Source organism: Branchiostoma floridae, chromosome 9, assembly GCF_000003815.2.
Source record: "Branchiostoma floridae strain S238N-H82 chromosome 9, Bfl_VNyyK, whole genome shotgun sequence".
Taxonomy (NCBI): domain Eukaryota; kingdom Metazoa; phylum Chordata; class Leptocardii; order Amphioxiformes; family Branchiostomatidae; genus Branchiostoma; species Branchiostoma floridae.
The window spans coordinates 10,661,335-10,674,365 of record NC_049987.1 but is presented as its reverse complement, the minus strand read 5'-3'; the positions used below and the strand labels follow the sequence as shown (position 1 = coordinate 10,674,365).

The 13,031-nt window shown below is 42.8% G+C and overlaps 4 protein-coding genes across 5 annotated transcripts in view; 1 reads left to right on the top strand and 3 right to left on the bottom strand.

Annotated features, from left to right (window-relative positions):
- Positions 1 to 1,857, top strand: part of LOC118422975 (U7 snRNA-associated Sm-like protein LSm10) — a 2,860-nt gene extending 1,003 nt beyond the window's left edge. Inside the window, exon 3 of one of the 2 annotated variants that reach the window (XM_035830864.1) lies at positions 364 to 1,857. In XM_035830864.1, the coding sequence (XP_035686757.1) occupies positions 364 to 526 (163 nt within the window). In that variant the 3' untranslated portion in view covers positions 527 to 1,857. The remainder of the gene's footprint in view (positions 1 to 363) is intronic. The other variant, XM_035830862.1, reaches the window with a different exon arrangement.
- A 142-nt stretch (positions 1,858 to 1,999) lies between these two features.
- On the bottom strand, positions 2,000 to 6,126 carry LOC118422974. Its single transcript, XM_035830861.1, has 5 exons — positions 5,940 to 6,126; positions 5,293 to 5,394; positions 4,446 to 4,729; positions 2,962 to 4,000; positions 2,000 to 2,438 (listed from the first exon to the last, which is right to left on the bottom strand). The coding sequence occupies exons 2-5, from the start codon at positions 5,359 to 5,361 to the stop codon at positions 2,349 to 2,351; spliced, it is 1,482 nt and encodes a 493-aa protein (XP_035686754.1). The 5' UTR covers positions 5,362 to 5,394; positions 5,940 to 6,126; the 3' UTR covers positions 2,000 to 2,348.
- Positions 6,127 to 8,216: 2,090 nt separating this feature from the next.
- LOC118423547 lies at positions 8,217 to 9,985 on the bottom strand. The gene is made up of 3 exons (XM_035831734.1): positions 9,663 to 9,985; positions 8,992 to 9,233; positions 8,217 to 8,411 (listed from the first exon to the last, which is right to left on the bottom strand). The coding sequence occupies exons 1-3, from the start codon at positions 9,918 to 9,920 to the stop codon at positions 8,219 to 8,221; spliced, it is 693 nt and encodes a 230-aa protein (XP_035687627.1). The 5' UTR covers positions 9,921 to 9,985; the 3' UTR covers positions 8,217 to 8,218.
- A 444-nt stretch (positions 9,986 to 10,429) lies between these two features.
- Positions 10,430 to 12,440, bottom strand: LOC118423501. The gene is made up of 3 exons (XM_035831671.1): positions 12,139 to 12,440; positions 11,536 to 11,777; positions 10,430 to 11,020 (listed from the first exon to the last, which is right to left on the bottom strand). The coding sequence occupies exons 1-3, from the start codon at positions 12,388 to 12,390 to the stop codon at positions 10,828 to 10,830; spliced, it is 687 nt and encodes a 228-aa protein (XP_035687564.1). The 5' UTR covers positions 12,391 to 12,440; the 3' UTR covers positions 10,430 to 10,827.
- Between the last annotated feature and the right edge of the window lie 591 nt (positions 12,441 to 13,031).

The window sequence follows — 13,031 nt, the reverse complement described above, 5'->3', positions numbered from 1 at the left end:
GTTAAGTTACTGTTGAGCACTAGTTATTACATGTGACAATGCTTATGTCTGTGCCGGTTAGATTGCAATGTTCAGATTATGCTGTATCCAGGACCCGTCCCAAGACAGAAATTAACCTGTGGTGACGGGAAAAAAATTCCCATATTCAGCCTAACATGAAACAGATGAAAACATTCTTTCATACGCTTAAAATGACAGATTTGAAAATGCAAATCAAACATTTAGTGGGACGGAAAAAAAACAAAAACATTGTAAATAGCCCTGGTTCAGATTTGTTTATGTCCCATGGGCGTTCATCTTTGACCTTGTACATTCATACTTAAATCTTGAGCCTCTGTATGATTATGAATGATTTCCCCCCAGGTTTGTGCAGATCCCTGATGCAGTAAACATGATGGAAGCTATAGAGTACCAGCTGGGCTCCATCGAGCGCCGCCGGACCCAACACAGTCAGGAGAGAAAGAAGATGATGGCACTCAGGGAGGAGAGGAGGAGAAAGAGGGAAGCAAAGTCCAAGAAGACGTGATGACGCCTTCTCCTAGGATCATGTTATCTATGTCTGTGTGTGCCAAAACTTAAGGATTATGTGATGGTCACATTTCTTGGTCAAGCTATTTGTGAAAAAAATGTACACAAAAATTGCTCATGACTGTCCTTCTTTTTAATGGTTATGTTGTTTTGTCTCGTCTTCTATATCATACTTTTTTTATTTTCTTCTAACTGCCCTCTCGGCCAGATGCTGGTTTGGAAATGTGACTGTGACATGCAGTGCTTAGTGACATCAAGAAAGACAATGCAAGGTTTGAATATTATGGTAACTTTGTAGACTTGTATGTACATACAGTACTGTGCAAAAAATATACTGTTTGACACAGTAATGTGGCAAATGGATGATGTGTTGTTGCACCCATTTCCAAAATCAAAGCCAGATGCTTCAGTATCCGCTTTTGGGCATTGTCTACACTATTAAGTATTATTCTGTTTTTTTTTTCTGTACACATTCCTATATTTCCTACATCATTCATGACTGCATCAGACTTGTGTATGTGCCAATGGCAATGTGAAACATAGAATGAAATTGTTGAAACAAGATTGTTGCAATTTTGTCAAATGTGATCTATAAATACCCATTGTGAATGATCTCTTCCTATCACACAAAGGCTATTCTCCAAGGAGAGGTTTGTTGCACATAAGTGGTAAACCACCTTTAGATTTTACACTCCAGTTTTGTACAGTAATCACATGGAGGTTAGAATATAACTTTTCAACCTCCTTGATTATCACAAGCTGCCATAGACTCGACTGCAAGATTTGATCCATTCACCCTCAGGTTGACCGCTACTCGTTTCGATAAGTGTACTTGGTTCTTTGAAATGCTAGATCACCTTTGGTCTCCAACATTTTGCGCTGGGCATTAAGTGTAAAAACCAATGCTTGATTTACCTGACTCGAGTTAAGTAGATATGGTGTCACGTGTCTGTTGTAAGGGCACAGCATTGAACTCAGAACCTTTAGATTCTAAGTCAAGAACACAACCTATGCAGGACTGCCTTAGGCCTAAGAAAAAAACGTGTTTCCTGTTTCCCAACCTACCCTAGACATCTGTGGGGGGGTGGACATAGTTTCCAGTTTGGATTTATTCAGCCTGCTTCCTATTCATGTAAAAAAACTGACATCTATCTAATGAAAGACGTAACCACAGATTTGTTACCATTATGCAAAAAATTGAAGTTTGACATTAAAAATATAAGTGTCCTCATGCATTTCGGTATCCATTTCAGTTTTACTTTGTTGATCTGTATTGTACAACTAAATTTTTGGTGAAAAGCAATTTTAAGAAAAAATTGGGTAATCCCTACCTCTGACTCTTTTTTGAGGACTGAAAGGGGAAACACAATTTTTTCCCTAAGCTTTAACACCACAAACCACTTATGCACTTACACCAGGGGACCACTTATATACTGCATAACTTATTAATGAAAGAAAGGTGAAGATATTGTGCTGTATAGAAACAACATTTATTCAGAAGATAAAATGATTGATAAAAGCAGATGAATAAAAACCACCTATAAGCACACTAATGTAGCTAACATATTTAGCATTTGAATAAAAACTTGTCGTGGTAAGAACTTACAAATAAGCTTTATTTGCATATCTTATTGCTTCACTGACAGCAATTAAAAGGCACTCTGTCTATGTCGTCATTAACTACTGTTACTTTGGTCTCAATATTACGTCTCAATATGCAGTATAATCTGTACCTATGTATGACTATTCAAATACCATAGCTTAAGGTATTACTCAAAGTCTAAATCATCGTACTGTCTTAAAAGAATTTACAAAGTTAACTACACGTATTGACGGAACATGACTTCTTTGGTGTAGTTGATGCCTTCTGCAGTGATTGTCGCCAAGTCAATCGGTGGCTCAAAGACGTCCTACAAAAAAGATCAAGCAAATTTACTTTTGAAGTCCAGGGCAATAAATGACAGACAATGATCCTCAAACAAATTTTAATAGCCTGGGGTGCAACCTTGCTGAAAGTTGTTCGCTTAATAAGTATAGCCTGGAGTCCAGCCTTGTTAGCTTTGTTCCGCTCCCGAAGGTCGCTAATCGCTTGAGCGTAGGAGAGTAGCGACCTTCGGGAGCGGAGCAAAGCTAACAAGGCTGGACTCCAGGCTACTTTAGTCCGCTCCCAAAGGTTAAAAACAAATTCAGAGGATCGAATCAAATTAGCTACAATACGACGGCGTATGAAACAAACGCCACTTTATGAGAGTATAGTCATCACTTCCTTGTCTACATAACAACTTAAATCAGACACCTAATTCACCAAGTATCTTTTTGCACCATATTTGCCTTACTGGTAAGTTGCAACAATGCGGACACACACTAGGACAAACAAACAAACTGATAAGAAGACCTCCGCTTCTACGAAGGTTATACACGATGTAAACTTGCCTCAAGATCAGATACATCTGCTGACTTGGCGGTGATCCCGGCAGCTTTGATCGCGGACGACAAAGACATCACCGGGTCTGGCTTCCTTCTCGTCCCCAGGGGTGTGGAGCGGTATGACATCTGCGGGCTCTTAGTGAATCGCCCCTCGAAGACGTTCATTCGGGTGTTCTTGATAGGTGTGTGGGTAGAGTCGAAGGAGATAGGGCTGATAGTTTTAGCAAGAGGTGATCGCATCTTGGGTGTTTTGAGACCGGATGAGAGAAGCTGATGATGCGAGGGTGTACGGTCACTCAGGTTCTCTACATGCGGACTTGAGAAAGTTGAAGGAAGCTGCGCCTTGGTAACACTTCTGATGTGGCCGTGGTACGGTGTCCTTGGACGTGTGTGCCATGGAGATCTTCCAGGCGTACCTGGACCGTCGGTCTTGTCAGCAACTATGAGAAGTCTGGGAGAGTTCGCCGACTGTACAGTAGAGCCTTGTGTACCTGTGGTGGACAGGTTGATACCCAGAAAGGCTACAGACCCTCCTGCAAACGCCCGCGCGCCCATCAGACTTCCCAACCCCACCATGGTAGCCGTCCGTCCCGCTCTCCCCGCCTGGGCTACTCGTCGAAGCTTTGGACTCCGACGTGGCGTGGCACTCCGTCTCCGTAAAGAAGGGGTGGCGAGCCTTCCCGTCTGAGTGTTCTTCGGTGTAGACAGAACTTTCAGTGTAGGTTTCCTAGGTGTTCTTGTGGCTACGGCCAGCAGCGCCCCCTTGCCGCCTGGTGTCGCCAGTGCAGTCGCTGCGGAGGCGTCAGGCCGGCGGGTAGGTGTAGCGATGGAGATCGGAGGTGCCGTGTTCTGGGACGAGCCACAACCACAACCTCCTCCACAACAACCTCCTCCTCCTCCTGACGTCACCTTCTGGGGAGAGGGGGGCTGGACATTGATGGCAACAGCGGCCGTTCCTTGTGTCATGTCGGGTGCTTGTGACGTCGGTTTGGCAGCGACCTCTTTCTTCATCTTCCTCTTGTGTTTGGTAACCTTTGGAATCCACCTAAGCAGATAAAACAATATGATATATCAGTGGTCCTTTTTCCCTACTAACGGTTCTTGGCGCACCAAGTGATTTTTTTGGCCTACATTTAGACAGATTAGCTGCTCGGTGGGCGTACCTTAATGGAAAACCGTGTTATGTTCCTTTCCCAAGGCAAGAGCACAACATAGTATGGTGGGTATTGAACTCGGGACCTTTCGATTTCTAGCCGAGGGCTCTAACAGTTGCGCCACACCAACGCCACTTTCCCCCCAAGAGTTCTAGAGTAAGTTGATATCTAAAAGTATTTTTGGTCCGAGACATGGCCGGTCATATTTATAAGTGCTCGAGCAAACAGTTGCATGGGAAAACATTGCATAGCTTTAATGAAGCAAGATAAAAACTTTAGGGAAATCAACTCCACTTGCACTGCCTATATACTAGTACGCTATACGTATACACTGACTTTCTATTAGACTGCTCTCGTTCCAGTTTGGGTGGGGTGACTAGCCCGCCGACGACGCACGTTCCCAGGGCAGTCTTACAGGTGACGTCCAGTTTCCTGCCGGAAGCCACGGACTGGGCTATCTTCGCAGCCTCGCAGTTCTGACACACCAGCCTCGTGATCGGGGTGGTGTTGTCGGTCTCCTCGGGCACGTCCGTCGCTGCCGTGTTTCTAGACTCGGAGGATAGGCGTCGGACGGCTTTCGGTTTGCGCTTGGAGGCCTTTGCGATTGGCTTTACTACATGCTGCAAAAGTACAAGAGAGAGTGTGCAAAGAAGAAGTACTATTCAGCAGAAGTTGTTTGGGCCTACTGCCCATCCTTGGGCATAGGCCACGAACTAGCTGCTTCCATCTCCGGCGGTCCTGGGCCATTTACTCCATTCAGCAGAAGTACTACCTTTATAATCCTTTATTATCTAATGAAACAATCGTGTCTTTTCTACAAATCATCAGCTGGAAAACGTAAGAAAACACACGAAAAAAATTCCGAAAGGGCCAGAGCTATGAGTTTGACAGCAATTTTCTTTTCTCACTTCAGAAATCGTTGCGGGTCTTGACAGAAAGACTTTTCATCCAACGTCGTGCCATGTTGGATTTGAGTGTACGTTTAACACACAAGCATGCTGAGTTTAATCCAATTACCCACCAAAATATGGTCGCCGTGAGATTAAGATATAATGACTAATACGCCCTATGAAAAGCCTCTTTATGTACGAAGCCAGATGAAATAAAATGGTAATCAACTCGTATCTATATTATATACTATAGAATTATGTTGTAGGTTGTACAGCTCGCATTTCGTGCTTACCTTAACCCTGTTGTGCAGGCCATGTAGAAAATCTATGGCGGAGTGGAAGAATCTGGAAGAACGACTCATGATGGAGTCCGTAAGGTGGCGCTTCTTGTCCAACTGCAAACCAGTGCAAGAAAGGGAATGTAACAAAACCGCAAACAATGTTCTTTCGCCGATATACTTTGCGTTCTCATTTCATCATGGGGGGAGGGGGCGATTTGGTCCCTAAACGTATGCCTGTATACTTAGTACTCAACTCTCAAGCATGTGTTTTCAGAATGCTGCATGCTGCAATTTCTATTTGCTTATACTTAAAGATTAAAGATAGTTTATCGCTGATTCTTGCCCGAGTGGGATAACATGAAAGGCGACAAACAAATAGTGTAGAACAATATAGTATGTGTCGACTCGGTAGTTTAAAAGCTACCTCAATGGGTTTGACTTCTTTTTTTGAGGCAGTGGAAGCCGAATAATCCCACGTATTTTTAGTATTGTGTAGGTAAAGGACCCGCCGACATGCCAAAAGGCATTTTAAATGTCAACGACGGTACTTCATAGTGAACATGTGAATCGCTGAAGATAAGATAATAAAAAAAGATAATGCACTTTGCAACTATACTACCACATGGCAAAGATCAAAGACAACACTACAAAGGAATTACCTTTAGCGTTCTTCAGCCTTGCGGCGTAGATTTTCAAAAACAGCAATGCGGCTACGTGGATAAAAAAGACTCTGTGCAGAAAAGATCGCCCTTTCTCTCCTGATGATACGTGACACTGATGGCGTCCAAAATGGCGGAGTCCCAGGGTTCTTAACCCACTGCGCACGGGCAAATGAGTCCAGGTGTGTCTTACACGTCAGATGCTCATTCTTAATCCTGATTTGCTGAGCCTGATGAAATAATTACTGTAAGGTCATATGAGGACAGCGTGGCGATATTAAAGGTCATTTGAGGACAGCGGGTTAACCCGAGGTGAATATGTACTCGACAATACAACTTCACATGCTTGTGATATTCCGGTATTATCGGACAAAGTGTAACAAGTGTAAACAAAAAGTTTAACGTTGACGAGATTCATTAGTCATATATGTGTACGGTTAATAGAACGTGACTACTAAAAAGGAACATTTGGAGGTACGTATGTTACTGTTTGATGAAAATCCAAGTGTAAACAAATTAAAACTGAAGCAAAAAAGTGAAATAGCAGATACTTTATTAGGATGACATCGAATGCACAACCATTCTATTACTACAGAGCTAGTGATTGCCACAAAATAATGTCATGAAATCATCCAGTTAATGGTATCTGATTTTAGGATAACAAGATAATAATGCCGATGTAGCCTACTATCCAATCAGAAAACTATTCGAATTTCCCAGCATACACCAATTTCCAAGGAAAAGACCGACGCTTTCTGTCAATTACAATTAGCAATTCAATCAATGACAGTATAACAATTAGCACTCTGACCAATGGGAAAGTGTATCTATATCTGTCAAATATTTACATTTCTTCATTTTAACGGAGATGTGTGAAGTTATTTGGTCGGTCACTCATCTTCTTAGAGATACGTTCTTCTAGGATAACGCCTACGGCTACATTTCATCACTTTTCAGAATTATATCCTATAATGATTACATTACAATCTGCATACAAGTGATGTACCAATACAATGTTGCTTTAGTTAAGGCCCCCTCTCACTTGACGTGCGGCACGCTTGCGGCATTGCTGCGTTCGAAAACGCAGATGTACCGCCACGGAACCTAGAGGTGCCGCAAGCAAACCTAGAGGTGCCGCAAGCAAACCTAGAAGTGCCGCAAGCAAGAGCGACGTTTTTTAAAAAGTTTAAAAATAACGCAAGTGGCAAGATGCCGCAACAGTGCCGCAACAGTGCCGCAACAGTGCCGCAACGGTGCCGCAACGGTGCCCCAACAGTGCCGCCACCATGCCCCAAACAGTATCAAGGATATATTTTGCCTATTTTACACCAAGAATCAAAAGTAAACATCATTTTATCACCGAAAAACTATTTTAGATGCATTTCTAATAATTTTACAGCGGTTTTTGATCCAGTTAAAACACTGCGAATTGCAGAAAACTTACCTTGTATCCGTATTCAGAGTTAACTTAAAAATACATCTTTTGATTTATTTAATGGAAAGTAGGTCAGTATTTTATACTTGAAAACAAAAATTAAGTAACTGGTTTATCGATTAAACTACGGATGTAGAGATAAAGGTTATCGTACAACGTTCAAAAAGAAATTATTTATGTTGGATGATAACGAGTTTGCGTTTGCGTTATAACGTTACAAGCTAATCATTGCTGGTAGCCTGCCACCGATAAAATACAAAATTGCAGTCATTCAGACTCATGGGCCATATTTTTCTCACTTTTTACAAATACGATAGACTTAGACATCAATAGGCTGGCAAGCCATCCGCCGACAATGAAAATACTCCGCGTCATACAAAAAAAGTATGAAATATCAAACATTTTCATTTTAAAAATTTGCAAAATTGGTGAATAAACATATAAACATACATAATTACACATAACGTTACATGGTGCAAAAGGTACACATCGAGTGAAATCTGGTATATAGTTCGTGTCCGTTCATTTGGGTCATTTCCTTTACTGTAAAAGTCTTTCAAGGTTATTTATAGCATATGTACCATATAATTCATTATCATAAGGGAAATCTTTTCATTATAAATCTCATTTTGGGGCATTCTCATCATTTTACGGTGATTTGTCATAAATTGACAACGCTGCAATTGTCAATAACATGTTCATTTAGTTTAGAAACGCAACAGTGCCGCACGTCAGTGTGAGTGCAAGACAAAATCGGCGAAATTAACACAACAGTGCCGCAGTGAACGAACGCAGCAATGCCGCAAGCGTGCCGCACGTCAAGTGAGAGGGGGCCTTAAGTTAATCAATAAGGTGGTACATAAGGGTGAGGGCAGATGTTCAGACAGTAGCTCGGCACTTTTAACAGGCCCCGGGGTATGGGGCCCACGTGGTAGCTGTGCTGGTTGAACGTCAGGGAGTGGATGCTGACTATGATGGGATGTACGATCGGTATTGTCTGCCAAGAGCACGGGACGCCGCTTTCAGTCATGTACCAGCTGAAATACAACAATACAGGTGGATTGTTAAAATTTTGCGGTTTAAAACATTTGATGACTTCTTTTACTTATTAGAGGTTACGGAATAGCTTCATGTCATGGATTTCACGACCCAACGTTAACAAGACGGTAGCCTGGATTCAAGATCCCTAGCCCGATTTCTATACCTGATATCTCTATACCTCTGTTGTCTCTATACCCCTCCGTACGAACCAGTACCAGTGCCCCGCACAGCGAATAGAGTGAGTAAGGAAATCATACCTACGCAGCACGTGTAAGTACGGCCTGCATAAGGCAAAGTGGCAATCGCACAGAGATCGTACGTTGTAAGCACGTACAACCACTCACCACTTGCGCCACGAACGATCCACGCAACCGCTCACGGCATGCAGACCACATGCTTACAACCGTGCGTGTGACGTGCGTTGACGCACTCCCTCCCTGCTCTTGCCAGTACCTCCCACGTTTTCAGAAAAACGTTGCGGACGTGGCCTTTCAATAAAAAGTACATACGGACAAATACCGAGTTCGGCGGGTTGTTCCCTTACAGCGTAATACCATAGCAAAGAGTACCACTCACTGATCGACAGGGTACTTTTCTGGCGGTATGAACCAGCCGATGCACGCCGTCCCGTTCACCGTGTCGTTGGCCTCGTTGGTCGCTTGAGCCAGGTTAGTCTGAGACATCATGGTACAGCCCTCAGCAGGTCCACAGGCCCGACAACACTGCCGCTCCCCAGGGTAGTGCACGAACATATCTCTGTTATCCACGTACAACAGGCTGCAGTCAGCGTGAGGGTCCGTCAGGTTTAGACCGCGTCCCTGGATGTTGTAAAATATATCATACATATGTCAATATACGTTTAACTCCTGCAACACAATACAATGGACTACTACCTAAAACTTTGCGCCTAAGATTTTTACACACTATTTTCCCCAGGAACATAAGCAGGGTTCTTAACGCTTGGTGTCAATTTCAGATCTTAAAATGCGTTTACAACATTTAGCTAGCTACACGTACATTTTAAATGGCGAGCTCAAGAATTTCTCGTTACAGCATTTCTCGTTTGCTGTGTTATAGATATGACCTGCACATGACATGTAATGCATGTTACAATAGCTATATTTTTTCTGACCACAAATGAATGTGCATGCATGATTAGGCTGATCATACCTTGCACGAATGTCAGTTAACTTTAACTCAGTAAGTGCATTAGGTCCATGCAGGCATACAGTCTTGTCAATACTGACCTGACAGAACGAGTTGTTCTGTCCCTGCAGGTGATCGTGTCGTGCCGCCGGGATGGAGTAGTCGTAGTACCACGCGCCGTCGTTTTCGGTCGATACTGGCTTGTGGAAGATGCTGAAGTCCTTCTCGTGAAATCTTACCGAGAAGCTGGAAGGCCAGACCGGGGGTTTTAAGGCACTTTGTGCGCCCGAGATACTAATTGTGACTATCCAAGCCGCTACAAGTAATACCGTTATAATTGCCCTGGATATGAACTCCATTGCGGGACAGGGGAACAGTAAAAGTCTCGCTGATCTACCAACCCACTTGGAGCTGAACTTGAGGCGTGAACTGTTGTGACATTACCTGTGCATACAAACCCTGGTTCTCAGAAGCAAAGGTCGCTTTGAATCGTTCTCCAAATTCAGGGGTTTGTTTTGTCATTGTATGGACCTTCAAGAGCTGCTCAATGAAGAGACACCTGCACCCTTTGGAAATTCATTTCAAAGGAAAATAAATTTTCCAAGGAAAATATTCCAACTATATATTTTTTGTTATATAGCGTTGTCTCTATGTGTAAGATCTTTATGGTTATAGTCATGAGAAAGACTGCATTTTGTTTTGACCGCTCTGCAAATATTTAATCATTCAACAAGAGCTCAATACGTAACCCAATATCCACGCACTTTGATCTTGATCTTTTTCTACGATATCTCGAACTCGCAGTACTAGCAATTCATAAACAATCTGCACAATGGCGCGCGAGGTATCATAAAAAGGCAACTTGAAGGGTATCAATCATTTAGTTCCTTTTTCACTTTTTTGGTCCAAGTACAAGTTCAGCATAAAAGATTGATCATCTATGATCTACTACAACAATATATGCATTCTGCTTAGCGCTAACATTACAAGTTACAACACGGCTATATGTTGATAAAGGTAACTCGGTGCAGAAATGACTGACCAGCCAAGGTTAATGACACATGTCACTGATATTTTTAAGAACGGCGAAGTCTCAGGGACCTAATAATTGCTACCTACTACGCACGGGCTCTTCATCGACTCAGAGATAACGGTCTAAATTCCAGGATATCAACTGCATTATCACGTCTGGTTAGAATGATATCTTGTAGTGGTCGTGTTATAATCTGCGCACAAATAATGTACCTTCTTAGATGTTATTTCTAATCAATGGGGCGGGACGTAAGGGTTGGGACAGATGTTCAGACAGTAGCTCGGCACTTTTAAAAGATCCTGGGGTATGGGTCCTACGTGGTAGCTGTGCTGGTCGAAGGTTAGGGAGTGGCTGCTGACAATGAAGGGGTGTACGATCGGTATTGTCTCCCAATAACAAGGGGTGCCAATCTCAGTCATGTACCACCTGCATAAAACATAACAAGACAGGTGGATTGTTAATTGAAGTACGCTTCAAAACATTTGTTCACATTTTCCTTAATGGAAGTTATGGAATAGTTTCATATCATGGATTTAAAGAAGCAACAAGTCACATAAACGATAGTCTGGATTCAGGACCCCAAGGCCGATCTCAATAACTCGGTTAACGTTGCCTGCAGCTGTGTAGCTCTGGACCCTGGAAACAGTCTGTCATCCAGGCTACATCAGGCCTACGTCTCATTTCCAATTAAACTGTGGCCCGGTCGTCCAGCAGCTTTCGAGAACGAAAAGCATTGCATAAAATAAAATAAAGACAACAAAATACAACACAGACATAAAGCAAAATAGTCGTGGGCATTATTCGTGTATATTTTCAACGTATACATGTCTATTTTTCGTTTCTACAAACAGCCCCGCCGGTCCCCTGTTGTAAATGTGACGTTAGTCTAAACTGTGACAAGTAATAATCAACTATTGCCACAGCAAAGTAATCCCACTCACTGATCAATGGGATACTTCTCTGGTGGTATGGACCAGCCGACGCAAGCCGTCCCGTTAAACGTCTCGTTGTTGTAGTTGGTCGCTTGAGCCAGGTTAGTCTGAGACATCATGGTACAGCCCTCATCAGGTCCACAGGCCCGACAACACTGCCGCTCCCCAGGGTAGTGCACGTACATGTCTCTGTTATCCACGTACAACAGGCTACAGTCAGCGTGAGGGTCCGTGAGGTTCAGACCGCGTCCCTGGATACGTTTGGAAATACGTTGTACAGTGCTTAAAACTACAGACACGGTAGAAAAAGACTGAACTACTGCGTAAAACTCAATTATAGCCTAAGATCATGGCATAATTCTTTACGTTTGATGTCAATTTCAGATCTTAAAATTCGTATCCAACATCTCTAGGTTGCTAAATTTGCAATGACGAGAATTTCTTGTTCACCACTTTTCTGTATTATAGATATGACCTGCACAATGACATGCACTGTTACAAATAAAACATTGAAACATTTTTCTCACCACAAATGAAGTAGCATGCAAGGATTGTCTGACCCTACCATACCAACTCAGTGAGTGCATTAAGTACGGTCTTGTCAGTACTGACCTGACAGTAGGTGTTGTTCTGTCCCTGCAGGTGATCGTGTCGCGCCGCCGGGATGGAGTAGTCGTAGTACCACGCGCCGTCGTTTTCGGTCGTTATCGGCCTGTGGAAGATGTTGAGGTCCTTCTCGTGAAACCTTACCGAGAAGCTGGAAGGCCAGACCGGGGTTTTTAAGGCGCTTTGTGCTCCTGAGATAGTAACGACTATCCATGCCGTTACAAGCAACGCTTGTGCTGTCCTGCGTATGAACTCCATTGCTGGGACAGGAACACAGTACTAGATTTTTTCGCTGACCTACCAACCTACTTGGAGATCAGTTATCTTGTTTGAATTTAAAACATGGACTGTTATATCACCTTATAACCTGTGCACACAAGCCCTGGTTCCCAAAAGCAAAGGTCGATTGGTTATCTAAATTTAGGGCTTCGTTAGGTTAGTGTATGGTCAGAGCGGGTCAATGAAGGGGCATCTACAACTTTAATTTGTCTCTTGTACAAGACCCTTAGAAAATTGACAAGTCCAAAGGGAAATTATATTCAAACTCTTTTGTTAATAGAATAATTATACATGTACATAAGATTGTTATAATATACGGCAATTGAACAGAGTGCGTTTTCTTCTGGTCGCTTTGTAAATGATTAACCCACATCCCAATATGACCTCAGGAAGATTACAAAGGGCGAGATAGCTAAGATAGAAAAGCAACATTTATGGCAACCGATATCAGTCTTTTATTTCTTATCTTCACCAAGGAGTTTTAAAAAAAGCCTTCACCTCCTTGTCCTCACTTTGTTGCTCCTGGTGCAAGTAGTTAATAAAAAATGCATTATTCATTAAAATACATTCTGCTCAGCACTAGCATAAAGTTACAGCATGGCTAAGGTGATGGGGGTGAC

Bases quoted from the DNA above. Each gene is read 5' to 3' on its own strand.
- LOC118422974 (XM_035830861.1), bottom strand. From the start codon at position 5,361: ATGAGTCGTTCTTCCAGATTCTTCCACTCCGCCATAGATTTTCTACAT. The intron at 4,001-4,445 runs GTCAGTGTATAC...TTATCTGCTTAG, and splicing joins CGAGAGCAGTCTAATAGAAA to GTGGATTCCAAAGGTTACCA. The intron at 2,439-2,961 runs GCAAGTTTACAT...TCTTTTTTGTAG, and splicing joins CAGATGTATCTGATCTTGAG to GACGTCTTTGAGCCACCGAT.
- LOC118423547 (XM_035831734.1), bottom strand. From the start codon at position 9,920: ATGGAGTTCATATCCAGGGCAATTATAACGGTATTACTTGTAGCGGCT. The intron at 9,234-9,662 runs GTCAGTATTGAC...TACAACATCCAG, and splicing joins AGAACAACTCGTTCTGTCAG to GGACGCGGTCTAAACCTGAC. The intron at 8,412-8,991 runs GTGAGTGGTACT...GTTGTATTTCAG, and splicing joins GAAAAGTACCCTGTCGATCA to CTGGTACATGACTGAAAGCG.
- LOC118423501 (XM_035831671.1), bottom strand. From the start codon at position 12,390: ATGGAGTTCATACGCAGGACAGCACAAGCGTTGCTTGTAACGGCATGG. The intron at 11,778-12,138 runs GTCAGTACTGAC...AAACGTATCCAG, and splicing joins AGAACAACACCTACTGTCAG to GGACGCGGTCTGAACCTCAC. The intron at 11,021-11,535 runs GTGAGTGGGATT...TGTTTTATGCAG, and splicing joins GAGAAGTATCCCATTGATCA to GTGGTACATGACTGAGATTG.